Source organism: Chelonia mydas, chromosome 3, assembly GCF_015237465.2.
Source record: "Chelonia mydas isolate rCheMyd1 chromosome 3, rCheMyd1.pri.v2, whole genome shotgun sequence".
Taxonomy (NCBI): domain Eukaryota; kingdom Metazoa; phylum Chordata; order Testudines; family Cheloniidae; genus Chelonia; species Chelonia mydas.
This window is the reverse complement of record NC_057851.1, coordinates 28,599,559-28,626,967: the sequence shown is the minus strand read 5'-3', so window position 1 is coordinate 28,626,967 and position 27,409 is coordinate 28,599,559. Positions and strand designations below refer to the sequence as shown.

At 43.0% G+C, this 27,409-nt stretch overlaps 1 protein-coding gene across 1 annotated transcript; it reads left to right on the top strand.

Moving 5' to 3' along the window:
* Positions 1-209: 209 nt before the first annotated feature.
* ATP6V1C2 (ATPase H+ transporting V1 subunit C2) lies at positions 210-25,773 on the top strand. The gene is made up of 13 exons (XM_007053172.4): positions 210-538; positions 1,804-1,963; positions 3,653-3,720; positions 7,953-8,038; positions 15,411-15,505; positions 16,867-16,958; positions 19,410-19,508; positions 22,140-22,208; positions 23,289-23,381; positions 23,885-23,978; positions 24,338-24,435; positions 24,882-25,011; positions 25,647-25,773. Exons 2-13 carry the CDS (start codon positions 1,835-1,837, stop codon positions 25,740-25,742), a joined length of 1,149 nt encoding a protein of 382 aa, XP_007053234.1. The 5' UTR covers positions 210-538; positions 1,804-1,834; the 3' UTR covers positions 25,743-25,773.
* Positions 25,774-27,409: the final 1,636 nt, after the last annotated feature.

Below are 27,409 nucleotides of genomic sequence, written 5' to 3'. Positions count from 1 at the left end.
ATAAGAAATTTGTGATTTGCCATGAGATTATATGTAGACATGTTGCAGCTATAGAAGCTGACAAGGAATTCTTTTAAACACCAAAAACATATGAGAATTATGAAAGATTCTGGGATTTTGTATGTGTAAAATATTTCACTGAATCAAGTCTCCTTTCCTGCGGTTTCCCCTTCTGCTACTTTTCCAGGGGCTCACCTCTGTCATCAGGTCCCCAGTTCTGCCTGTCTGTCCCTCTCCTACCCCTCCTTCCACCTGGTTATTCCTCCCTGCAAAAGTTCTCCCCATCCTTCCCTTCCCATTCTGATAGCAAAGAATGTACAGCTAGGGCAGTGCCTTCAGAAGATGTTATTGAGCACGCTCAGATCGGTGGAGCATACCAGTTGCAGGAAGCAGTGTCTAGCACTACGCCTGAAACTCTCCACTCCCTTGCAAGCTGCACAGAGTAGCTAGTCCAGACCAAGCCACCGTTCTCACCAGCAGGGGCTCAGAGCATCGGAGCCTCTTCTCTCATGGAATGAAAACTTCCATCCAGCACAAGGTAAGAGAAACAAAGCAACTGAACGATAGTGTCTGTGTGTGAGCTGGGGAAACGATTTATGCCCTGGGTCTTTTATGTCATTTTTAAGTGATTTAATGTGTTGGGTAACTGGGGTCTCTCTAGTGCCTTGTCTCAGAATCTTAAATGTGAGGCAAATGACAACAGTTATATTTTATTAGTAATTACCACAGTGTTCTAGGCTCTGTACAGAACATATAAGTAAATGTTGACTGTGCCTCACATTACTCTAAGAGCTAATTATGCATTTCTTGTGCTCCCCAAATTCCCAAGGAGCTGTGTATGTGCGTGCAAATAATTCATGATTAAGCCCTAAATGATCAAACTAGTTATGTCCCTCCTAGGACAACCTGTGAAGATGGGCAAAGAAACCTAAATCATGAAGTCCACTGCAGGAAATGCTATTTGAAGGGTCTTTTGAGGTATTTTTATGAAGAAGAAAAAAATCAGCAATCTCTGTGTGACAGAGAGGGAAATTCTCTTCCCATCCACTCCAGCTGTTCCTTTACTCTGAACTGTTTAATAATGTACTTTCTCATTCACCTCTCTATTTTTTTCTGCAGTTTCCAGTATTAGTTGCTAAATACATTGTATTTACTGATGTGTTCTTTACGCTGTAGATCTGAGACCATTTAGTGTGGTTTCCCCCAACTCTCTTCTCTGTATATAAGTAATAGAATTGTGGAAGTTGATCACCATGGTAGTGGCATTTTCTGACTGCCTGAAAGTTCAGAAAAGGATTTTTTAATTTATTTTACAGTCTACTTTTCCTTTTCTACACAACCATCATGGTACTAAAGTTTTTTAAGAGACTGTGTTTAACAAACAGAAACACATATTACATTTGGATTTTTGTGACCTACAAAAGGCTCACTCTTCCTTCCCTGCCCCATAGATGCTGAAGCCAGCGGGAGTTTTTCATTGGCTGCAATGGGAGCAGGATTAGTGCCTTAAATCTGATAGAGGACGGTGTGCTATCATGGAGATTTATTTTTACGAAAACCTTCTCTCCAGAAACCAGATGAAACAACTCTGGGGGAGGACGAACTTCTACTGCCTTTTCATGACATTCAGGAGAAGGTCACATTCAATTTAGGTTTCAAACTGAGGGAGCTACAATGTTCTTTAACTTATTTATTAAGTTAGTTTGGATAATCTCTGTATCTATATAGTGCTTCATTCTACCTGGATTCAGTTCACAGGGGAAATACAGTAACCTTTGCTTGTCTTGTTATTTGTGGCTATAGTGATCAGGAGTGAAGAGAGAGGCTAAAAAGCATGTCGGAGTTCTGGTTAATTTCTGCACCGGGGGATAAAGTAAATCTGCAAGCCCTGGAGAGAATGAACACAGTGACATCCAAAGCCAACCTGTCCAGCAACAATAAATTCCTCATCCCAGACCTCAAGGTAAAAGCAGAAAGAGAGGATAGGGTTTGGGTGGCATAACGAACACAAACAGGGAAATCTTTCTTTTTCTTTATGGGGTACATATGTTGGGAAATGGAAGAGAGTTATGCAGAGAGTCCAATGAAAATGGATCTGAGACAGAGATGATTAGGAGAGAAAAAAGAAATGGGTCTTCTGAGGTTGCCTGCATACATTTTACTTTACTGAGAGGATGTCAGCAAGGAGTGATACATGCCAGGGGTAGCTAGACAATTAAAACTCTACACATGCTGGTTGATCTCTGTTGCACTCTGCTCACCGTTTACCCATGTGCTTCAAGGTAGTATACCATTACACACAATAGGCTCACTAACGCAATGGGAGTAGTTAGATATATGGATACCCAGCAGTGTGTTAATGAGAAACTTGACGAAGAAGAAAATAGTCTGTATGATAAATGTTGCTCTGAGGAAACAAAGAGTTGTACACCAAGGTGTGCACATTTAGATATGATAATGAGCTAAATCTCTCATAGATAGATAGATAGATGATTACACTTCAAATTTCAGTCCATTATTCATCCTTATTTTTAAAGCTCTGAGTCTCATTTTGATCTCAGTTCCAGTCACTCCATTAAAGTCAATGGAGTTACACTAGATTTAGGAACAGATTTTTTGAGGGAGCAATCCAAGTTGACGATGTGCAGCATTTCGAAGGAGAATCTCAGAACATCTGAGAATCCAGCCCTAAATCCAGAGGAACCACTAACCATCTACAAATTGAGTTACTCCAGATTTCTACTGATGTAGTGGAGATCAGAGTCTGGCCTTCTGGCTGTTAAAACACTGAAATGAAAAACAGTTTGTGCAACACAGGACTTTCAGACTGGGACCAGCTTTCCAAATATATAGTTACCTACTATGAGCAACATCTTCAGCTGGTGTAAATTAGCATAGCTCCCTTGGCTTCAAAGGAGATTAGTTGGTGAAAGTTAATAGATCTCCTTTGAAACCAGGGGAGCTATGTTGATTTACATCAACTGAAGATGTAGCCCTATTACTTTGATTACCATATTTTTGCTAATTACACTCTGTAGCATTTGCTTCCACTCAACCCTTCTTCTCTCTTGGTATGACCCTGCAGTAAAGTCCATCATGATGATTTGGCAACATTACAATAATAGATTGAGCAACAGACTGTGATGTCATAAACATAAGATTATGACTATAGTGTGGAATCATACAAAAAGGAGAAGCTGGGCTTGGAGAAAGATATGATCTTCAGTATTAGCAAAGAAAACAGACAAGCATTGCTCAAAAGCATTTCTTTAGTATAAATACTGTTCCTCCTCCCACACCAAGTTTGTTCCTGTGTGTATGTGTTAGTCTCTTAAATTACAAAAATACAGTATTTTATTAGTGAAATGTCCAGCCTATTCTATGTGATGATTCAGGAATCAAAAATAGGAAGGAGGACATCAGTGCATGATCATGAGACTGATGTATGCATTTTTTCCATTTATCATAATGCGCTTTATAGTCCCAAAATCTAAAAAGAGCACCTGCTGCTATTTTCCATTAAGCGAACAAAGTTCTACTAAGTTTGCTGGTTTTATAATTGCTAAAGAGAAGTCGGTGCTGATAAAGCTTTTAAAGCATACGCCTTGCACAGGCTTGTGTACATTTAACTTATTTATGGTCCTTTGCACAGGTGGGGACATTGGATGCTCTTGTTGGTCTCTCAGATGAGTTGGGAAAACTTGATAGCTCTGCTGAAAGGTAAAATAGATGTTATTTACTGCATACAAATGAGAAACGGACGTTGTTTTCACAGGACACAGTGTCCTTGTGTTCATCTACCCTGACTTGTCTAAACCTGGTTCTAGAACTCCACTAAAGTTGATAGGTTTGGCTAGCCTATAGTGGGTCACCACAAATAAGGGGCCAGATTCTACATTCCTTAACCAACAGGCCCACTGAAGTCAGTGGCAGTTTTGTCCAAATAAGAGCAGCAGGACTGGGGTCCTTGTGCAGAATTTGTTTGAAAGGTAACCCTGATTAAGGCTATAATACTAGGAAGGAAGCTCCAATGAGAAATGTAGGAGGTTTTTAAAATCAGGTGCTCCAATGAATAAAGGATTTCTCAAAAGACTCTATTCCCTCCCTGGTAAGAGGCAGGATTTTTCAGGGGAAGGTTTGTCTAAGCAAGAAGTTTGAGTTCTCCAGGAGTCCAATTCACATTCCTCAACTCCTGCCATGCCAACACTGGGTCAGATTGTTGAGCCCTTATTCCCGCAGAGGAGCAACATGTACAGAAGCAAAGAGCCATGCTGATCTCATTGGGACTCACCTTAATGAATGAGTGACCGCTCTAAGGTGTGACCTTTGGGCCAAATCACACTTGCACACAGAGGGCTGCATGCATCATGAAGGGAGCAGAGAGGTTGCCTGGTTACAAGGCATTCTGTAGCACAGGGCAAGACTTCACATGCTGAGCCAGCACAACCTGCTTTTGGGTGTTCTTTGCTCCTTTTTTTTTGGCAACACACATTGCTCATAGTCATGGTTCTGGCGGTGGCAGCGGAATACGCACATGCTCACTTATGGGCTAGTCATGCTAACCCTGTTCAGGCTGTTTTCCTAGCCCAGGTACATATTTGCCGCCTGAAGGGATTTTGTCCAGCAGCTGAAGCTGTATGCAGGGCGACTTGTGAGGGGATATGAGGGCTTCTTACAGCTACATCAGGATTAAGCCCATTAGAGCAAACTGATTCCTGGTGTAATTCTCGACTTCAGTGGAATTACAGCAGGGCTGAATGTGGACCATTGCTTTTAATCATTATATGGTGCACATGGAGTTGCACTTCTTATGGCTGCTTCTCCAGCCTTTTCGCAAAACAGAGCTATTTCATGCTTAGTTCAATGATCAGTCCTCACCCGCCATCCCCGTGGTGGCAGAGGGAGTCAGATTTTCTCCTCAGAATCTTTGAAAACCTAGTCACAGCCGTCAATGTCCACAGTGGTGTGGGGTGAAGAGTGGGCAAGAAATGGGGAAGATGGTTTTCACTTTGTAGTCACCAGCTGTAACAATAGGGTACCACTTATCCAAGTGAGCCAGTGGCCAAGTTACTACATGGTTTGGGTTTGAATGTTTGTCAAAAGCACTTAGGTCCTGATTTTCAGAGGTGCTGAGTATGCACAGCTCCCATCAACTACAGTGAGTGCTCAGTACTTGTTAAGAGTCAGGCTCTTAGAGCTTGGGCTATGCACTGGAGTATTTCAGTGTGTGTAGAAATACAAGGTGTCCTCATCCCTCCCCCAGCCCTTCCCTTTGTTTGTCATCTTCTTGTGTTTTCCTTGTCTTAACTTAGCTCCAGATTCTGATCCCTTATCAAGTCGCACCTGACTCCACAAATGGTCCCATTGACTTCAGCAGTCCCACTTGTGAAGTAACATGATATCCATCGTCAGCAAAGGGATCAGGATCAGGCCCTTATATTATAAGGTCTTTGGGGCAGGGCCTCAGCATACCTGTTTTGTAAAACTCCTGCTTGTCAGTGGTGCTAAGCAGTACCGAGGAATTAAACTGGTTTAAATATAAGACAGATATGTACAATATCAAAGCAAGGGATGAGCAGAGAAAGATATCAGTGGATACAATTGTGGTAAGGCCTTAGCACAGTGAAATACCAAAAAAAAAAAAAAAAAAAGCATATGTTTTATTCACTATATAAATAGTCCGGTAGGTTTTTGAGACTAGATTGTGTAATCCAAGGGTTAATGTACCAAGCACACATGCCTCAGTAGAAGTAAACAATGTACAGTTGGTTATTAGTGACAGGCTATGAAAATGAACTGGACATTTACATTCCTGCTCATTGAAAGGAGCTCCCTGCTGAACTGTTGTTAGATAAACAAATGCAAGAAATGCTGGTTAAAGCGAGGCAGCACAAACCTGTCAGCACTACTTCTCACTAGGACAGCAGAGAAGGGGCAAGAGTTTTCAGGGTCTCTTGTTTCCACATACTTTTATTATTTATTTACACAGCAAGACAGAGTGTTTTTCCATGTCACTGGAAGGCAGTGTTAGGCTCTGATACTTTCTGATTGCTCACTCCTGATACGTGCCTTTACTCAGGGATTCACCAGCATTTTTGTTCCATGGACCACTCTGTAAGGGTCTGAACACATTCACATCCACTGGTTTCAAAGACTGTTGAGGGTGTTCAACACCTTTTCAGAATTGGTTCCTGAGAGAGATCCTGACATTGACCCCTGTCCTGTCCCCATCACCTATCTCCCCCACACCCCTCTGCACTGTTCAGTTCTCATAATATTTCATCCACGTCAATTGAAAAGGAGCTGCAGATCACATACCATTTCCACTGCTCTAACCTTTCCATTAGTATCCTCTGGGCCTATCTACTAACTGCTGTTTAATGCATTGTTGCCTACAAATCCAGTGCTGGGTAGTTTTCTTTAGGTGATGACATTGCAAACTTCTTTCACATGCAACATATTTGATTCTTTGAGTTCAGGGGTTCTCAAACTTCATTTCACCGCGACCCCCTTCTGACAACAAAAATTATTACATGACCCTGAGAGGGTGGACTGAAGCCTGAGCACTGCCACCCTGGGCAGGTGGGGCAAAGGTAAAGCCTAAGCCCAACGGCTTCAGCCCCATGCAGGGGGCCTGTAACTTGAGCCCCGCCACCCAGAGCTGAAGCCCTCAGGCTTGAGCTCTGGTCCCGGGTGGTGGGGATTGAGCTTTGTCTTCAGCCCTGGGCCCCAGCAAATCTAACGCCAGAGCTAGTGACCCTATTAAAAAGGGGTCACAACCCACTTTGGGGTTCCAACAGTTTGAGAACTGCTGTTCTAGACCATTATAATAGACTACAAGATGGTTATTTTGAGAGAACACAGTTCATAGGTTCTGATTCTTATTACTCAAATAAGAGGCTTCATTGAACCATATTTTGCTTCAGTTTTCTCCTTGGCAGTGGAGCCCAGGAGAGTATGACACCAATGCCCAGCAAAGGAGTGGTGAGGAGCCAAGTGCTGCCATCTCTCTCAAGGAGCCAGAGGGAAGAAACCTAGACTAGAGGAAATAGCTGTGTTGTTAGTGAGCTGGGGAAGACAGTAGGGGGTTCAAGGAACTGGACCACTGGCACAAGGCCTCAGCAAGATGTGTTCTTTGTAGCCAGTAAGTCTCCAGATCCCTGTATATCTTGTGGAACCTGCCAGTTCAGGAGGCTGGACTTGCTGCTTTTTCTGCAAGGAGGCAAGTGAAGGGGTGGGGTGCGGGAAATCCCCAACAGAAGTAAAATTTAGAGGAAACTCTGTACGGGGAATTCTGCACTCCCCCAGCTACCTCCCATGGATATTTCTGCAGGAGAGGGGCAGTTAGGCCCGTCCCTCTGTGGAACAATACATAGGGGGTGCACCTTTGCCGTACAGTAGGATTTTGGTTTTGTCCTTAGGAAGCTTTTTAAATCTTAGTGAACTACAGAAATTGATTTAGCATCCTATAAAACTGATTTATTTTTGTTCTAGTTGCACATTTGCATTACTTTTTTTATTTCAACCACAGTTACTCTGGAATACTCAATATTTAGAAGACAATCCCTTGACCATCCTTGGAATTTTATGCACACATACATTTTTCTAGGATTAAGTCTTTATGCATCAGTGTTATGAAGCGTAGTAGATGCACATAAGGTCAAATCCTAATCCCAAAGAAATCAACTGCAAGATTCCCATAGGTTTGAATGGGGCCAGATTATAGCCTCGACTACAGAGTATTTACAGAATACAGTGTATTTAGAAATAAGCAGTGTAGTTATGCAATATGCCATAGGTCTTTTGTTCATCATCATTTGAATTACAAATTAAAAGCCTTGCCTCAGAAATATGTTGAACAAGTACCTCCTTGTTAATCAGATAATTGTTGTAACTGTTTTATCTTCAATTAGATTCTCTCACTAACAAAAGCTTCTCTTGTTACACATAAGCGTAATAAAGAAAGTAGCACAGTACATAGGAGAGGTTATGGAGGACTCGAAAGATAAAGTCCAGGAGAATCTTCTGGCCAATGGAGGTAGGTGCTGTGAATATGAATGTTTTTATTCATTGATGCTTTCTGTATCTACGTTAGAATTTGAACAAGTAGCATTAAGACATCTATCTTTTTTGTGGGGGAGATGCAGGAAATTCTCTAATACTGTTTTCTAAAACAGATCTTAACCCTGGTTCTACTTCCACTGATGTTAATACAAGCTTTTTCCAGTTTATTTCAGTTTCACTTCCCCTTTCCGTTGTCCAGTGTCCATTTTTCATTTAAGATAGAACTTTTATCAGCCTGGGGAGGGGAATAGAAAAGAAGGTAGGCGTCATTGTCTGACTCTTGACCCCTCATGGGCTGCGTGGTTTTGAAAATGTATGGACCACTGAGCCTTAATTTGTTCTGCTTGACTGTCTGACTGGAATGCTAGTTTGTGACATCAGTTAGCAAAGGCATATATGCCTCTCATTCTCCACTACAATACAGAGAAAGGAGGAACTCTCTGGTAACTACAGCTTTACCTACCTGATATCATAAGTGGACACGTCAGTCTGCCTCAGAGCCAGACCCTTAAAAGTCACTTCATCTAATGGAGACTAAGTGCCAGTTCTGGGCAGCAGGACAGCGGACATTGTATTTGTATAATACAGTAGTCTCAATACTTCAGGGGTAAGCAGTACTTTAAGCAGTTTTCTGTACCAATAAGTTAGAATAATGGTGTTCCTGCTTGATACATAGGGCAAAAATCCTGCTTTATTCTGTACAGGAAGAGAGAGCAGATGAGGGGCTTTTTCCAGGGCATGAACTTGCTACAGTGCTGAAAGTGTTTTGAGATGGTCTCTTGAGGACACAGTGTGTGGCCAGGGTACTAGTCTGCCAATTACAGGGCAGGACCAACTCCAATGCAGCAGTCAGTGGCTGTGTGGTAGCTGGATACACACACATGCTGCTCCTGTTTGGAGTGTGTTCCCTTCAATCTTCCCTGTGCAATTCTGCCCTAGCCAGCAGCATTTGTACTCCATAGAGTGCTCTTCATTCTCAAAGCACTTTACAAATATTACAATGACCACTCCTCATTGTACCTCTGCAGGAAACATCATTCACATTTTACAGAAGGGGAAATTAAGGTCACAGGCCATGCCCAAGGCCACAGGGAGAGTCTATGCCAAAACTGGAATTAATGTTTAAGAGCTTCTAGCTCCCAGTCTTGTGCTCATATCATTAGCCTATGAGTGTCTCAGCTGTTTAGAAATGTCTGTTCTCCTCATGTTTTCTTAGGCTACCACAGACCTGTAGAGAGAAATCCTTAGAGACCAGAGGAATACCTTGGCAGTCATACTCTGTGTGTTCCAATTTTAAACAAGTAGTTTAGCGTTGACTGTTTGCACTGTTTTCTTTCCAAACCCTGTAGGAACAGTGTTGGGGTTTCTCTTTTAGAAAAGCTCCTCCTGCATATAATAAATCTGCATCTGATGAGTCGAACTCTGACAGTTTAATAATCCCACTTATTATGTTTCAGGACTGAAGAATAAAATGAAGTGTCTAAACAGTATGTTGAGTATTGATTGTTGCTGTGTTTTTACAAGCATGCACTTGAGTGTGTTAATGCAAATGATGGGTCTCTCAGTCTGGTTGTAGGGATACAGTGATCAGGTTACGAGGGATTTCTCAAGTAACAACCTCATAGCTCGATCACGATATCCCTATGACTTAGATAACAACAGGTTTAACCCATTGTCTTCTTTTATTTCCTCATTTTGCCCTTTTCCTCTCCTCTTCTAACAGCTCTGCATGCACAACAGACAAATGTGGGAATGAGTTGGCTGTGCAATATTTGTTACAAACGTTTAAGTTCTGATGATTAAGATAATTCATTTCTTTCTTAAACTCAGGCTAGGAGTACTTCAGCCTTTCAAAGACTATTGCGTCTTGCAAAATGGAGTCAGATTTTTGTACACTAAAGAGTTCTCCTTATACATTAGGATGTCATGCATAGACGCCAGCTAACTAATCCTTTTTACACCATCTGAGATAAATATTATCCCCACTTCACAGTGGAAGAAACGGACACCCCAAAATTAAAGACTTGCCCAAGGCCACAGAGCAAGTCAGCATCAATACTATAACACTTGAGCTCCTGCTTCCTACTCCCATTTTCAGCCCACTCGACCATACTGGGTCAAATTCTCTCTTCAGTTACACCCATGCAATCCCATTGATTTCAGCTGGATCATGTGTGTGATTGACGGAAATATGGCCCAGACTTTCTGAATTCAGAGAGTTTAAGGCCAGAAGGGGCCACCAGATCATCTAGTCTGATTTCCTGTAAATCATAGGTGACAAAACACCATCCAGCCATCTCCACACCAACCCAGAATGAAACCGAGGTATTTCAGCCCTCAGGAGACTAAACTATCAAAATGGCATGTGTGTCTACATGACAGTGTCTTGTCTACATTCATGCGGGGAGGGCTGGGAATAGCACAACACATTGCCTTTTTAGTTTAGCCAACAGACATATGCAGAGGTCATTAGGGCAGGAGCCAGTTAGTGTTGGGCAGGTGGGGTACACCTTTTATAAAAAGCAAAATGAATATGCTACCAGGAACACTAGCCCATCACAACAGCAAGAAATGCCTTCTTGCGGCATAATTATACGAACTTCAAAAGCTAGGGAGTGAAAATAAAGCTTTTCCAAAGGTGTAGGCCCAAATCTGCTGTCATTTATAGCAACATTGATTCAAGGTGACTTGAAATTCAGTGGAGTTATGCCAGCTTTACAAATTATGTTCTATAGTAGAAGGAGATCAAAACTCATAGGAACAGCAAGAGGGGATAAAACAGGGGTGGAAATACATATACATTTTGAAGAATTAAACAGTGTGGAATAAAATTATTACAGCTGAGTGACTAATTCACAGCCAATAATTTCCTTGAAGGATTTATCTTATAGCCTGTCTTTTGGCTCTTGGAGTGCCAACAGCAGCTGGATTGTAAGCACTTCAGGGCAGGAAATGTCTCTTTTCTTTGTTTGTACATTGTACCCAGCACAATGGAGCCCCTAATTCCAGGTCAGACCTCAGGTGCTACCATAATATAAATATTTACTACTACTAGCAGTGATTTTCCTCAAGGATTTTTAGTATTTGAATTAATGCAATTTTTTGAGGATCTTTCTCTTATCTTTGGATTGATTCTTTACAGTTTTCTGTAAATATCTGGTATTTGGTATTGAAAGTTTGTGATGGTATTGATATTCTGTTTACTTCCTAGGTGGATAAATGTAATTCATGATCAGGAGGAGGGCCTTGCAGAAGCTCTGGGGCTTTGAATCTCAGGGATGAATAGCAGCTTAATCAGTTTTAGAAGGGGTAATGTGTGGCCCATAAGAGGAAACAAAGGCTTGCCTGGAGTGCCATTTCTACTACAATTAGCATACTACAGGGACAGAGCATTGATTGCCTGGGACACACAAAAGCAGTGTGTGCTGTCCCAGCTGCAAAGGTGTGGTAGATTGTTCGGCTCATTTAGTTGCTCCAGTGCTAGCTCTGGTGAGGGGTTTGGGGAATAGTGTGTCCCTGTTGTGTCAAGCAGCGTCCCATCTCAAATTATCCCAGCTCCAAGTACTGTTGCACAACAACTTTGGAAAGACTTAAAGGTCACTTTGGAAGCACTAGTGTGAGTGAAATGCAGACACAAAGAGGGCATAAAAAGGGTCAGAGTGACTGTGAAGTTTGAACAAATGCTTGTGGAAGCTTGTGTAGAATTTGCTACATCTATTTACTATCCAAACTAGGCTGATTGACACCGTCAGATCATTCACAGACTATGTGGGTGACAACCAGTGCTCATCTCTTTCTTCTGACCAATAGTATCAAGCTGGATATACATGAATTTAGCACTCCAGATTTTCTCTCCTGCTGCTCAAATGCCGACTTTCTTCCAAACGCTCTTGACTGGCTAACAGACTTGCAGGTTTACAGTAACCAGCTTTCATTGGCGTTGTACCTGCTCTAAGATGATTTTGAAGTCAGTTAACCCAGTGAGGAAAAGTCACACAGAGTGTTCACTTCTGCTGCCACAGAGAGACCCTTGAGGCTATTTTATCATACTCCATAGCATATGGCTGGAACCCATAAGCTACAATAATTAGAGCATGCATTTCCTCAGGAAGGCAATTCAGTTTGTGTGCATGTTACCTGACCTCCTCTAGGAAAGCTGTCAGAAAAGAGTTTTAAGAGGCATCTGAATGTGGGCAGGAAGGTGCTTTGGTGAATAGGTATTGGGGGAAGGGCATTCCAGACATAAAAAAGAAGCAGAAAAGGGGGATCCTTGGCATCACTGGCAGGTTCAGAGATGATGGAGCAGCAGAGAACACAGAAGGAGGCCAGGTTAGATATCTGGGCAGGGACCATGTGATGTAGCGTGCCCAAGGTAAAGAGAACTCTGAATTTAATGTTTTGAGTGTTTTGGCTTGTTTGCCCCAGGGAGGGGGGTGGTAAAGTCTTCTTGGAACTTCTGTCTTCCATGTGTTTTCATGAGCGATTGCCACATCATTAGTTGCAAGTAGCTCCATGTTGTATTCAGGCACACCTTGCCTAGAAACCAGGTTTCAGTTAGGTTTGTCACCTATAAAGCATTACTTTTCACTATGCACATGAAAGAAACAAACTCTGAAGTGACTGTAACAGACATCTTACCTCTGCAGCACAGAGGTGCATCCACTACCTCACTTTCCCTCCAGCTGCTAGGCTGATTTGGCATGTTGGCAATTTGGCCCTTCACCTTCTCAACTAAATCTCTGTCACAGTGAGCAGAAGGGAGCCTTGTATAGTCATGCCCCTTTTCCCAATAGGCCTTGTTGTCGGCTGTAGTCATATGATCCTTCTGGGGAACTACAGGGTCCCAGAATGCCTGTCCTCAAAGGCCAGAACTTGGAGTAGGGATGGGCTGGACCCCTTGCCTTTCCACCTTGTAACACCCACATAAGTGCAGCCTGCCTCCACACAAAGCATGCAATATAATAAACATTAATGTGCTCTTAACAGGCAAAATCCTCAACCCTGCGAACAGGCCGGGTTAAGGTTATGAGGGGCCAAAGGCTAATGGGAGGGAAGGGCCTAAGTATGAATTACATATTGCAAAAAAATTATGAAGTCATCAAACGTTTATCTACACACATATTTATATATTATTTATTTCTGTAAAATTAACAAGTTTATTTTACTCTCATTACACTCAATTCTTCAAACAGATACTTCTGAGTAAGAGGTAGCATGGGGGACGCTATACTGTCCTTTTCTTAGGCCTCCTTCCTCCGAGGTAGTGGGGGGCTCATCTGGAAAACTGCAGCATTCCCATCCTGCTCACCTCTTTCAACCTGGTGCTTCTACTCTCAGCTGTCCACATGGCACAGTGCAAAGCCAAGCCCTGAAGGTGTTTCCCCCAAGCATGGACTCTACACCACACACCTTGTCTCACTCTGATTGCAGTCTAGGATGCAGCCAGCTTTTATTATGCATAAAAAAAACCACGCAGGTGTAAAATCCACTGAGTAGAGGAAGTAGTCGTGGGGAAATTACATTGGGTGGCATTGTATTTTAGGCTGTCTTGCTCTGAAAACTGCCTCCCAATGTTGCACTGGCTGAGGACAATGAATTACTGTTTTCACATTGAACCCAAATATTATTTGTGGGATGATACCAGTTTGTGGGCCTTTCCCCTGACTCACAGCCTCCTGCAGGCACCTATCTGTTCCCTGTAGGTCTCACTCCCCAGGTCCTCTGCTGGCCTGCTGGGGCCTTTCTCCAATATATGAACTTCGAGCTTCCTAGCCTACAGGGTTACAGTCCCAGACCTGCTGCCTGGATACTGAAGAGAGCCTTTGTCTTCCTTCTTGTCTCCAGCCTCCTCCCTCAACTCAGGCTGCCCATTATATTCCAGCAGGTCCAACTCTGAGGCCCAGTCTTCTACCATGTGATCACAGGACTTATTCCCTTCTGTTGGGAAGGCAGGCTGAGCCTGGCACAGGGTGCAGCCAAGCCCCAGCTCTCTTAAAGGGCCAGCTCACCCCATGACAGTCCTACAATAATTTCTAAGGGTTGCCTGAACTTTTGATGGGACACGGTAGAATTTTAATGTAGCATCATGGTCTTGTCACATCATGACACAACCTGAGGACATGTGAGCTTATCACATCGGACAACCTTGCATAAAGACAGCCCTACACTGACGTAACATCAGTGTACAACTTTTCTGGGTTGACTTATGCAAAAAATTGCCTGTTTCATAACAGCATTTGACATATTGATGAGCAAAAACATTCATTTGGTTTTGTAATGTCTACTCAACCTTTGATGGTACCGGACACTAACGATCACTGTTTTCCAAGAGGTGCATCATGGCAAGAATCCTTTTTGCTAGCTGGGAGTCACTGGTGAATTTCTGCCCCATCACAGGAAGGAGTAGAGGCTCCCATTTCTCAGTTTCAGAGTGACTCATTCATGGGCTGACTTTGGGTCCTGTGATTGATTTATTCTTTCGTAGAAACACTCTTGCACAGCTTTGCTTCCATTAGTCTGGGAATTCTGAGTTTATGCTTGCACTGGTACACTGTCAAAGCCAAATCAGGAGTTTCTTGCTCAGTTTTGACTCACTCCTTATTCAGGTTTGACTTCAGGAGGAGTCTGACAGAATCAAAACTGAGTAACAGTATCAGCTGTATCAGTAGCAAATTGGGTGAAATACTTCTCTCAATACAATTCCATTAATTCCAGTGTTTGCCCCAATGATAGCTCCTACTGATATGATTATAAACTTCAGCCACACTTTAATAATCAAAACTGAGGTGTGTTTCATGAGCATATTTGCCTCAAATGAGAATGACTGCAAAATCTGATACCGTTGAATATCTTTTTGTCCAGAACAGGTACAGCTAATTTTATAGTGACTCTAGTTTGGTGATAGATACTAATGCCCCGATCCTCAAAAATATTTTCCACTGGAAGTTAGGCGTTCGAATATTGTTGAGGATCTGGGTCTAATTGATTGGGAACAATTTACCTCAGTGAGGACGTGTGACTTGATTATTAATTAGTTGGGCCTGTGCTACAAAGTTTAATTCTGGATCTGAACTTTTTCCAAGTTTGGGGAAAGCGGGGGCGGCAGGGGAGGATCTTGAGGGTTTTTTAGAGTTGTGGTTCTGGTTTGTGAAGTTCCGATCTGGTGCGGAACTCTGGGGTCATTCAGACGTGGGATTCTGGGTGAGCCCCTCTCTAATGTTAACGAAAGGTATGGCTAGTGAAGCAAGTGAATAGCTCCCAAAGTTGTATTTTACTTTCAGGTTTAGAACATAGTGTAGTGGATTTCTCAGCTTGCTTGTTTCATACATATATTTGTATCTTTTCAGTTGACCTAATTAGTTACCTGACCCGGTTTGAGTGGGACATGGCCAAATATCCCATAAAGCAGCCACTGAAGAATATTTCAGAAGCATTAGCAAAGGTAAATCGTACTCACCGGCTTCTAAAAAGGCATCCAAATGGGAGTATCATGCTGTTGCAGTTCTCAGGGCTAGTATCAGTGTCTGATCCTTCCCCTATCAGAGTCAATGGAGTTTTGCCATTGAGTTGAGTAGGAGCAGAAGCAGACCCTGTGTACTGAAATAGTCAGTGTGATTTTTTTCATTATGAAATAATGCTGGTGAAATCTACTCAGAATAATATATGGTGAAACCTACTCATGTCACAGGAGGATGACAATGTGCCTTAACAGCTCTTCCTGTAGGGTTGCCAACTTTCTAATCACACAAAACCAAACACCCCTGCCCCGCCCCTTCTCTGAGGCCCCCTCCTTCCCTAACTCTTCCCCACCTTCACTCACTTTCCCCAGGCTGGGGTAGGGGGTTGGGGTGTGGGAGGGGGTATGGGCTCTGGGCTGGGGGTGCAGGCTTTGGGGTGGAGCTGGGGATGAGAGGTTTGGGCCACAGAAGGGGCTCCGGGCTGGGCCAGGGTGTTGGGGTGTAGGGGAGGTGAGGGCCCCGGCTGGGGGTGTGGGCTCTGGGGTGGGGCAGGGATGAGGGGTTTGGGGTGCAGGAGGGGGCTCCAGGCTGGGCCAGGGGTTGGAGTGTGGGCTGGGGCAGGGGATTGGGGTACGAGGGGAGGGGGGGGGGTTCCTGGCCACGCTTACCATGGCTCCAAGGAATCGGCTGCCAGGGTCCCTTTTTGACTGCATGTTCCGGTCAAAAACCGGATGCCTGGCAACCCCATCTTCCTAGAATATTTTATATAAGCTTCCTACTGCTTTAATCTCCTTTATTATAATACTTCTGTTATTATTATATATTGCAATGTTGTTGTCCATATGGAAAATACTGTATTTTTTTTCTACAGTATTCATGGCTTTACATTAAATCAAAATACATCGCAGGATGGATGAATTATTTACACTGTAAACTTCTTGGGGCAGGAGCCATCTGCTATTTTATATTACTATACTGCCTAGCACAATAGGGCCCAGATCCTGGTTGAGGCCTAATGCATTGGATATAATGGAAGGGAGGTGAAATGGAGAGAGCATGGAAACAATGAATTCTGTTTACAACCACTTTTCCTATAGTTATTTTCTTAAACCCAGGTGAAGCTACCTCCTTGCAAGTGTAACACCCTTCATTAACAAACATGCCATCTGATAACTCTCTTACTTGTGCTGGCGGATGCACTGAAAATGTAATGAAAATGTACCTGTAATGAATTTAGCATTTGGTCCAGCTCCATGCATTGTGCTACTTATTTTACAGCACTGTTGACTTTGTAAACATAAATGCAGTCAGTTTACATCAGTTGCATTTTTGCTTTTGTATTTAGCAAATCACACAAATAGAAACAGACCTGAAGTCCCGAACAGCAGCGTACAACAACATTAAAGGAAATTTGCAAAGCCTGGAAAGAAAAACTGTGTATGTACAGTATGTGCCTGTGTATGCTGAGTGTTTGTGCCTGTGTGTTGTTTGTATGTATGTACTTTCCTGCCCACTTTATAAAAGTGTGCATGTTCTGACAGGAATGAGTATCGGGAGTAATTGTCAGAAGTGCTGAGCGCCCACAGATCCCCATTAAGTGAGAATGGGGATGTCCAGTACCTCTTAAAGTCAGACCAATAGATTCCTTCTATTTGCTTCGGCTAAAGTTCATAACTCTTATCTATAGAGGCAATGTGACTGACTTGCTTTGTAATGCGTCAAAACCTAATATCATTGCATTTGTTCTGAGCATATTGCAGAGTATCAGCAATAAGAGATGGGGACGTTCTACTAAGTCAACCAGTGCAATCCCATGCAATGCAGATTGTATCCTATACTTGGTTATAGAAGTCACATGCAATTGTGCTTCCATTATTTCCCCTGGGAGACCATTACACTGCTGTCTGCATCTCACTGATGATCAGCCTTCCCATTCTTAATTTCATCCTATTACTCATAGCTACCCCCTCTTGCTTTTGTAAAGGTTCTCTTTCCTCTCTTCACTGGGTTAAATAAGTTCACTCTTTAAACATGTTGAGACTATTATAAATATAGGGTATGTTCCCTTGATTCACTACTTTTGTAATTTTCCTTAAACAAACAATGAGATTTGGCTGGCAAGCTCCATTCTTTTTAAATTCAAGTCTGCTTTTATCATCTCCCCACTTCCAATGGGAGTTAGAGAATCCTAGGTAAGGATGAATCCTAGGTGAATTGTAAGCAACCCATTTGAGAAGAAAACATCTGTAAACAGAACTTTTGGCGCATCTTAGAGAGTGCCAGGCAAACCCACTGTCAGTGCCAACACAAGTCTCAATGCTAACGTGAGCTTGCCTTTCCTGTGCAGGTTCTCTAGTTCCATAAACAGCCTCACAGCTGCCACTCCACACCGCTGGGACTGTTCCCAGGGAGCTGAACTGTACCAATGAAAGTTACCCAGGCCCTGTGGGAGGGGAAGTAGGGCTCCAGGAATGGAGAAGAGTGCCACATGCAATGTAGCTTAGCACTTTGGAGAATGGTTAGGATGAGAAGTAGCCAGGCATTTTTCATCTGAGTGGGTTTTTTTGTTTGTTTGTTTGATTTCTGTCAAAACCAAAATGTTATCAGGAACTGGTCTGTTTCAATGCATTTTTTCGACGCAAAACATTTTTGAAAAAAAGGTTTTGAAATTGTTGAAATGTTTCATTTTGGCGTGTTTGAACAATTCCGCTTTTCTGTTTGAAATGCCCTTTTGTTTTGAAATGTAAGCTAATTATAGTAAAATAGAACACAGTCAAAGTCTTTTGGAGCTTCAGTTCACAAAAATTTGAGATTTTTGACTTTTTATCCAGATTTAGGATGTGAAAATTTTTCAAAATCTCAAAATTTTTGCCAGAAAGAGAAAAACTGTTTCCTGCCTAGCTCTATTTAGGACGCATCCCCCTGTCCCCCCTTGCAGCAAACCGGTGGATTTGCATCTTCGCTCCCCCAACACAATCTTAATTGTTTGTGGCATAGGCTGGCAGGGTTACTCTGTCTCTCCTTTTGGGTCTGCATTCTTTACTCCCTTCATCCCTCTCTCCTTCCCCCCCTTGTGCTTTTGCTTTTTGTTTTATATTCATGTTTGTTCACTTGAGTTTTGCTGTGCTCCCTGGGTCTTTCCTCCCAGCCCCGACTCAGCAGAAGAGCACTTGCTGCATGGGACAGAAGATACCCATGGGTGGCTAAGTGGAGCTGGGACAGATGCTCCCAGACTAGCTGTCCCCTCTCCAATTCCTCAGAGGGATTGACCTCCAGTATGGGAAAGACAAGGCGAGAAGTAACATGACTGTGGTGGTTCTGTTTCCAGTTATATATTGAGCTGTAATAAGAGATGAGGCAAAAATATGAAGAACCTTAATGAAGGGTATAGTGAAAGCTTCAGTTCTACTCACCATCACAGACTCAGGGGCATGGAGGGTGTCTTTCTATACAGTATGTCCTGGCAATGCGGAAGGGCTGAAGGGCTTCTCTACACAAAACTTATACTGCTTTAACTAGACTCAGTTAACGTGGTACAACACTGCTAGTGTGGGCATGGTGGTACCGGGGTAATAAATATTCCCATATGAGAAGGGGAATAAACTAAACTGATATAAGGCAACTTGATATTGGTATAACTGAGTCCACACTAGGAGTTGTACTGGCATAACTCGTGTAAGAAATCTCACCCCCTTACCAAAATAGATATACTAGTACAAAACCTGTGTGTAGGCGAGGCCTTTAGACATGTCAGATCTGGAATGTGCATTCCTCAGTACGTAACACTACTTCGCAGTTAGCTGTATAGCACTTGACATTTCCCAAGTGCTGTAGTCACCTGTATATGCTCCAGTCATGATTCTTTTTTTCTGATTTGTTTTATTTTAGGGGAAGTCTGTTAACTCGTACTTTAGCTGATATAGTGAACAAAGAAGACTTTGTGCTGAATTCAGAATATCTCATCACTCTTCTCGTTGTAGTTCCAAAGTAAGATAATCTCATGTCTTCCCTTTCGGGGAAGGAGGGAGAGAGACAGAGTGCAAGTGTGTGTGGTTTCCTTTTAAGAGGGAGGGAGGGAGGCAGTTATGAAAGACAGGGTCAGAGTCACAAAGTTTGGATATAGGGTTTTGGTTTGGGCCCATCTCTAAGGGTATGTCTGCATGACAGCAGCTCAGCTGTGCTGCTGCTGTGTTGCACTGTAGCTACATAGTGTAGACACTTCCTACATTAACGGAAAAGGGTTTTTTTCCCCATCCATGTAGTTAATCCACTTTTTTCTGAGAGGTAGTAACTAGGTCAATGTAAGAATTCTTCCATCGACCTAACCACATCTACACTGGGGGTTAGGTTGATGTAATTACATTGTTCAGGATGTGAAATTTTTCACATGAAGCTAGGTCAGTCTAATTTTTGAGTGTAGACAAGGTCTAAGATACATCTAGGAACTACATAAACGTGCAATGCACATGTCACAAGTCATGCCAACTGAGAGCCCATTAAACCTTTATACCAACCCCCATCATCATGGTTTCTTTAATGACACATTGTACAGAAAAGTTATTTTAAGAAACTTTTTGAGAGTTTAAAATACTTTTATTGGGACTATTTAAAAAAACAACCCTGTACCTGTAAAGCTGTGTGTGACACTTTGGGGTTTCCCCCAGACAGTATGGGGTTGTGTCACCATCTGCCCTGTAAACCTAACCGCTTCTGTGTTGGCTCAGAGCCCTGGTCCCAGCAGCCTGCTCGCAGCACCATGGCCTCCGCCTGGCTTCCACCAGCCTGATTACTCCTTGCAGGGTGACCCAAGCAGCACTTCCAGTCCTGGGTCTCCTCAAAACCATCTCCTCTGCAGTGCTCAGCCCCTCTCACTGTAGCACTCCGTTTGCTGTTCCTTTAAAGAAACAGTGCCCAGCACCAGCTATTAGTTTGGCTGAGGCTTTTACCCCGCATTTGGAAATAATCCACTGAGACGGGTGTGTAATAAAACAAGATCAAGTTTGTTAACAAAGCACATGCAGCAGTATTATAGCTATGTCAGTCCCAGGTTATTAGATAGCCCAGGTGGGTGAGGTAATATCTTTTATTGGACTAACTTCTGGTGGTGAGAGAGACAAGCTTTTGAGCCACACGAGCTCTCGAAAGCTTGTGTCTCTCACCAACAGAAGTTGGTCCAATAAAACTATTACCTCACCCACCTTGGTTCTTTAACAAATAAGAGACATTTAAGCAATCCCAAGTAGAAGGCATTGAGATAGGAATGGTTACAAACAAACAAAAGTAAAAGTATGCCTCTAAGACTAAAACCTAACTTAATGAACTAGTTTTCTCGCCATGGTCATTCTTCCAGCATGGCTGGCCAGTTCTTAACCAGGAGCCAAGAGAGAGCTCAAAGCACTCTGTTCCTTTGTCTCAGCAGGAGAAGGATGCCAGAATGGCTCTCTCTTTGCTTATATCCTCAAATTTTATCTTTCTTTTCAAAGTTAGGAAGCCTTCCTGGGGGGCTCAGCTTGGTATGTCCAGCAAGGAGCTGACACCATCTTAATATTTGCAGTCTCCTCCCACTGTCATGACAATTAAGTGGTTATCTCCCCCACTCGCTAGGTTGGTGGCTTTGTTCAAACTCGCTAGTTTGGTGGCTTTCTGCTCTGTAAATGCATTTCCATGGTCTCTCCTTGCTCAATTTACACTGGTGATATATTCAAGCCAGCTGGAAGCACATTCCTTAGTCTAGGGCTGGGTGCCTTAAGCCCTGCCTGCCAAGCGCAGTTGAAGAACATAGTTCCAGCACACATTTATAATTCTTTATCTGCTAACTGCACATACCCTGTGCAAGCATACTAATTGATCAGTGAGTTAGCTTTCCAGTGATATATTGCAAGACACCTTTTAAATAAACATGACAGTGGGTGGTGGGTGTACAGGCCAGCTGAGACTCAGTGCTTCATCTGGGAGCCCCTTGCCCTCTGGCTTTAGGATGCTCTTAGTGGCACATTAAGTGCATCTTTTTACCATGCTGCCAACTGGCCAAGGCTCAAAGGGAGGGGGAAAAGTCATTCTAAAAATACCTTGTCTAAACATCAAAATGTCACTGTGTATAGTCTGTTATCTCAGGCCCTTCCAGGGTGGGCTAGGAGTAAGTGTTGGGTCCCTTTGGGAAGCTGGGAATCTCCCCTCTCCCATGGGATAAAGCTGCTGCTTCTAGACCTTCAAGGCTGTACGATGCCAGATTTTAAAGTTGTGCTATTTTGATATCTAGAAAAACCATCACTGGAAACCTTGGTCATGCTGGGCCTCCAGCTAGAATAACTGGATGGAGGAAGTGGGGAGGAATGCCACATGTGAGGGGATGAGGAAATGTGTGCTGGCAGGCTGATTTCTTATTCATTTATTTATTTAATGGCTGCAGTTTGAAACAGCTCTAGAGTTTGGAATGTTAGAATAAATCCTGGTGAAAGAGCTTCATGGGCAGGTGATGTGGTAATAGACTTTTGATAAGTTAATTTATAATATGCCCTGTGCAGCCTGGCATTGGCTATCACATACCCATGTATATACTTCGTAAAAATGCTTGCGCTTTTCTGTTACTTAATGCACTTTGTTTTGTGTTGCCAACAGATCAAACTATGCACAATGGCAAAAAACATATGAATCCCTCTCCAATATGGTAGTGCCTCGATCCACAAAGTGAGTGACATTCCTGAACTAGCTCCCCTGTTTGCTCCTGAGATCTCTGTGCTGTTTTCATCTTAATCCTTTGAAGTCCCTGGCTTGCAGAGGGAATAGTGCATGTAACAGAAGAGCTCCATGAGACTGTATGGAGCGACACTATCCTCTCAATCTCATTGTTGCTACTTCAATCCCTGATTAAAATGGAAGCTGCTTGGTTGTGGGAAAGTACAGATGAATGAAAATGCTTATGTGAGCTATTTTACAATAACCTTGCTTTTCTTTTGAAATGTCTAGTGATTCAGGTCTCCCTCCTTTTACTTTGACACCTGACTACTCAACAAACCATTTATTTTGCCCGCTATAGTTATGAAAATAGAGGAACACGTTGTTACAATAATATGGGTCAAGTTCTGTCCTGATGTAAATAGGCACGTCATTAAAGCCAGTGGAGTTACAGACACTTACACAAGTGCTGCCATTTAACTGTTTCCTGATTGGGGATGGGTTAATTCAGCTTCCAAGATGTCTCTTGTAGCAGGAAAAGCCTAGTTAACCCTTACCCTGTTGGACTTACCAGGAAGTAAAAGTTCCAGTGGATAGCCAACAGCAGGAAAGTGTAGATCATGGAAGAAGAGAAGGTCCAATCCAGAGATGAAAGGCTTGGAGATGGAAGATCAGGAGGGAAGGAACCAATGGGAGCAGGAGAAAGTGGAGGAGGGCAAGTTAGGGAGTGGGCAGGAAGGGGGATTGTCTGCTACTTCCTGTCTCAAAAATATAGGTGGACAGAAAGGAAGAAGAGGGGCAAACAGGAGCCAGAAAGAAGGAACAATAGGAGAGAAGCAAGCAGACACAGACACCCACCTGACTGGCAGGGTTCAGAAGCTTGGTCATAGGGGGCCTAGAACTGAAAGCCCAGTCCTGCTCCAGCAGAAATCAATGAACATTTTGCCGTTGCTTTCAGTAGCAGCAGACCTAAAAAAGTTCATGCTATCATTCAGTTTTGTAAATGGAAAAGAGAATTGCAACAGAAACCAGGTAATCAAAGCACAGGGCATCCTCTACGCTTGGTCACTGCAGTGCATTTCCTTTCTGCAGAATGATTGCTGAGGATGCGGAGGGAGGACTCTTCACTGTGACACTGTTTAGAAAAGTGATGGATGATTTCAAAGCCAAAGCGAGAGAAAACAGGTACTGTAGTTACTGAATAGCTCCTGCAGAGTGGGCCAGCCTCACGTGGTTGCTCAGGGTGGGGAGAGGATGCAGGGACCCCCTGCCCTGCATGAAGCAGGAGCCAAGCACAACCAGAGCCTTTACACTTCTCTAAGTGCAAGGACTGCTCACGTCTCTTGCTGCTGCTGGCTCTAGATTCACTGAGAGCAGGGAAGCCCAGCAGGGTCTGTCCTCTGTGGGGGTGAATGTACGCGGCATTCTCCAGGAGTGGCACAGCAGCTGTCCACAACCGCCGCTCCTGGTGCTGTCCGACCTGCTTGCCTAAGGCACAATGTCTCTGGGAGAATAACTCCTGCTATGCTGAAGTGACTCCACATTTCTCTGGGGTAACAGCACCATTCAGCATGCTGTATAGTATTGGCTGGCAATTTAGAAATGCGTATTATTCCAGAAGCGTATGACAGATGACCAGGCACGTTACATGAGTGGCAGCTATTACCAGCCAATATATTTGTTTTAAGGTTCATGGTCCGAGAATTTTATTTTGATGAGAAAGAACTGAAATGTGAAAAGGAAGAAATGATTAAATTAGCTTCTGATAAGAAACAACAATATGTAAGTAACAAGTAACGCTTTGATTTGACCTTCCAGTGACTGATTTGGCCCTCATCACTGTAGTATCTCACGAGCTCACAATCATAAATGGATTTTTAGCTCACAGCGTCCCTGTAGGGTAGACAAATCTCTTTTATACAGGGGGAAAACTGAGGCACAGGGTCAAGTCAGTGACTTGCCCAAGGTCACTCAAGCTTGTGGACGAGCCTGGAACCCTGTTTTAGTGCCCCATCCACTAAATCATCCTTCCTACCCTACAGGCCCCCAATCATAAATGTGGATGGTTCATAATTAGCACCAGTATCACTACTTCCAAAGCAAGGTGAGAAACAGCAATGTTACTCTGTTTATTGCCATAGGGGCCACTACTGCGCTGGCTGAAAGTAAACTTCAGTGAAGCATTTGTGGCTTGGATTCACGTAAAAGCCCTGAGAGTTTTTGTTGAATCTGTCCTGAGGTAAGTGGGCAAATATGCAGAAGTTAAAACGAGCGGTTTATTTTCCTATAGCAGTGTTCAGACAACTTTAGAGGGAAAGACTCACCACTTTAGAGTTAGGAATTGCTAGAGCCACCAGCACATGGAAAATTTAGATGACTGAGAGGAACAGCACTGTTACCTGAAGGAGGCAAAAGGGTGAAAGTAACTATTCAAGTGTATTTACAGGCTACAGTGGGGACAGAACATGTTGTTTAATCGACTTTAGACTTCACAAGGGTGCTCCCATGCACTGTGATCAGGTGATGAGACAGCACAAGGGAAAGACATTCTGTACTGGTGGAGAGGAGTGAGCTGGTGAAGACAGGCTGACAGGAGTTTGGAGAGAGAGGAGGAAGAGTTCCCAGAGAGTTTTGAAAGGAATGCACTGTACCAAGAGCAAAAAGTGTACGTCTGTGTATTTAAAGGTATGGCCTACCCGTGAATTTCCAGGCAATGCTGCTGCAGCCCAGCAAGAAGTCTGTAAAACGCCTCAGAGATGTTCTAAATGCAGTCTTCAAACACCTGGACGAAGTAGCAGCAGCAAGTATATTGGATGTATGTGTTCAGGCTACTGCATGAGAGACTATGGCCATTAGTTCTGAACTAGACTATAGTTGCAAGACTTTGTATCAATTTAATTAGAACCAGTGCTCAGGAAGCAGATCACATAGGCCTAAACCCTGGAGCATGAGGTGCTATCTCAAGGGGCTAGGAGATCTAGTGTGGGAGGCCTAATGGGATGTTTCATACACCTCCCTCTGAAACATCTGGCCACCATCAAATGTCGGATCCAGGGTGGCAATTCCTGTGACCAAAAAGCCCCCTGGTTTCTCCCCATCCTCTATGTTGGCTATTCCTAAGCAATATTTAAAAAAACCTCACTTTATTCTAATGGAGGTGAGCACAATCCCATAATAGGGAGCAATTTACAGACAAGTGGCTAGTAGGTATCCACCCTAGAGGGTGGAGGTGGTGAAGAATTAGTTTTGAACAATTAAAAAAATTAATTTATAAATACTTCAAAAAGAATCCACAGTCAGAACTGAGCATAACTTCTCAGACAGAAAGCTTTGATTAAAGCAAATGTAAGAGTATGTTCTGTTTACTGACAGGGATGTAAAAACACAAGTGATCGTATCTCAGAATAGAGTTTATTTCTAGCACCTAAGTTACTTTGTCTCCTTTTGCAGATGAGCATGGACATTCCTGGTTTACAACTGAGCAATCAAGAATACTATCCTTATGTCTATTTCAAGATCGACCTCAGTCTTCTTGATTACAGTTAAGAATTAAAAAAAAAAATTTTTAAACAAAAAATCAAGCTTGACTTACTCATGTGCAAGTCCCCAGTGTCCCAGTAGAGTTATGCTCTTCAGCCATTAACAGTCAAATTAAAATGCAGGCACCTACTTAGCTGGATAATTTTATAAGAATTCTTTTGCATCTGTAGCACAGTAATTTAAAGTGGTCAATCTACTCCACTTTGAAAGAAAAGTGTTTTACTATTTTATAGTCTCTTCACTTTGTATGGTTAGAAACATGCTTCACAAGCAGGTAGTTTTTATTTATTTATTTAGTAAGTTACAAAGAGGGGATCATCATTTTTACTGGAATTTAAAATAAAATCAAAAGTTAAAGTAGTCTGGTGGGTAGTGGGTTAACTAGCAATGTACAATCAGGTCTTTGTAACAGATTTCTTACTAATCCAACAGAAAGGGAGGAAATCTTGCTCTTAACCTTAAAACCAGATGGAATAAAATTTTCAAAGGCTCCAAGTGCCTAAGTCACTTTTGAAAACACAACTTTAGAGCCCAAGGGCTTGTCTACACTTCAAATGCAGCAGCACAGCTATTCCGATGCAGCTGTGCCATTGCAGCACTAAGCGGAGATGCAACCTCTGTTGACAGGAGAGCTTCCCCCGCTGGTGTAGGTACTCCACCTGCCTGGGAAGCAGATGTGTCGGTGGGAGACGCTGTCCCGTAAACCTCGTGCTGTCTGCAGTAGGAGTCACAGAGGCACTTTAAAAAATTTTATCCCAGATCCTTTAGTTAGAATTTAATCATTACTGAAAGCCAGCATGAATCATCATCCATAGCTGGTACAGTCCATCACCTTGTCAGTGTGAAAGACTCTCTAAAGACAATATTGGACTGGGGGTAGATTTGTAAAATTACTATTGTGAAAAGGAGCTTTCAGCTGTGCCGTCTCCCTCTCTTACACACAGGTCAGTCCCACGTACAGTAACTCTGCTAGACATTGATACAAGAGGGGGCCAGCCGCAGAATAATTTATTTAGTACCTTTCGCCTTCAGTTTTTATAATATTGATTTTACAAACAGCAGTAATTATACCAAACACCAAAGTGTAACCACCCCTGGGGTGAAACAGTAAGTATTTTAACAGTGTAAGTTGGGAAGCAAAGAACACCAGATCCAATGGAAAATGCAGGGGACATTTAAGAAGGCAGAATATAATCACCCAAGTTGGAATTGGGCCAGGATGCTGGACATAACACCTGGATTCCGTTGAAGAGACCTGTCAGTATCAGTTTTAGGCCTCTCTCTAGAGAAAGCAGCTACAGCAGCACATTGACCCTTCACACTCTGGTGGGTCACTGACTCACTACCAACTCAGAGGAAAACTGCCACTTTCTGAAATCAGCAGTACTTTTCATCAGCCTGCATTTTCCCTAGAGATCTCCCATTCAAGCAGCAACCCAGCTATCAGATGACAAGATCACCGTCTGAGGTGGTATGTTGTTTCCAAGAAACTGAAAACAGGAGGAAAGGGACTAGACTAGAAAGCTCATTTTAAAGCAAGATTGTCTGGTATAATCTTCAGGCAAAGACTGTCAAGAAGTTTTATAGTGGCAGGGTAGTTTAAGAGCCTTACAGCGCCATTCCTTATGATCCACTGTTCACTTTGCAACAGTCATCTGAACCTGGACAGCTTT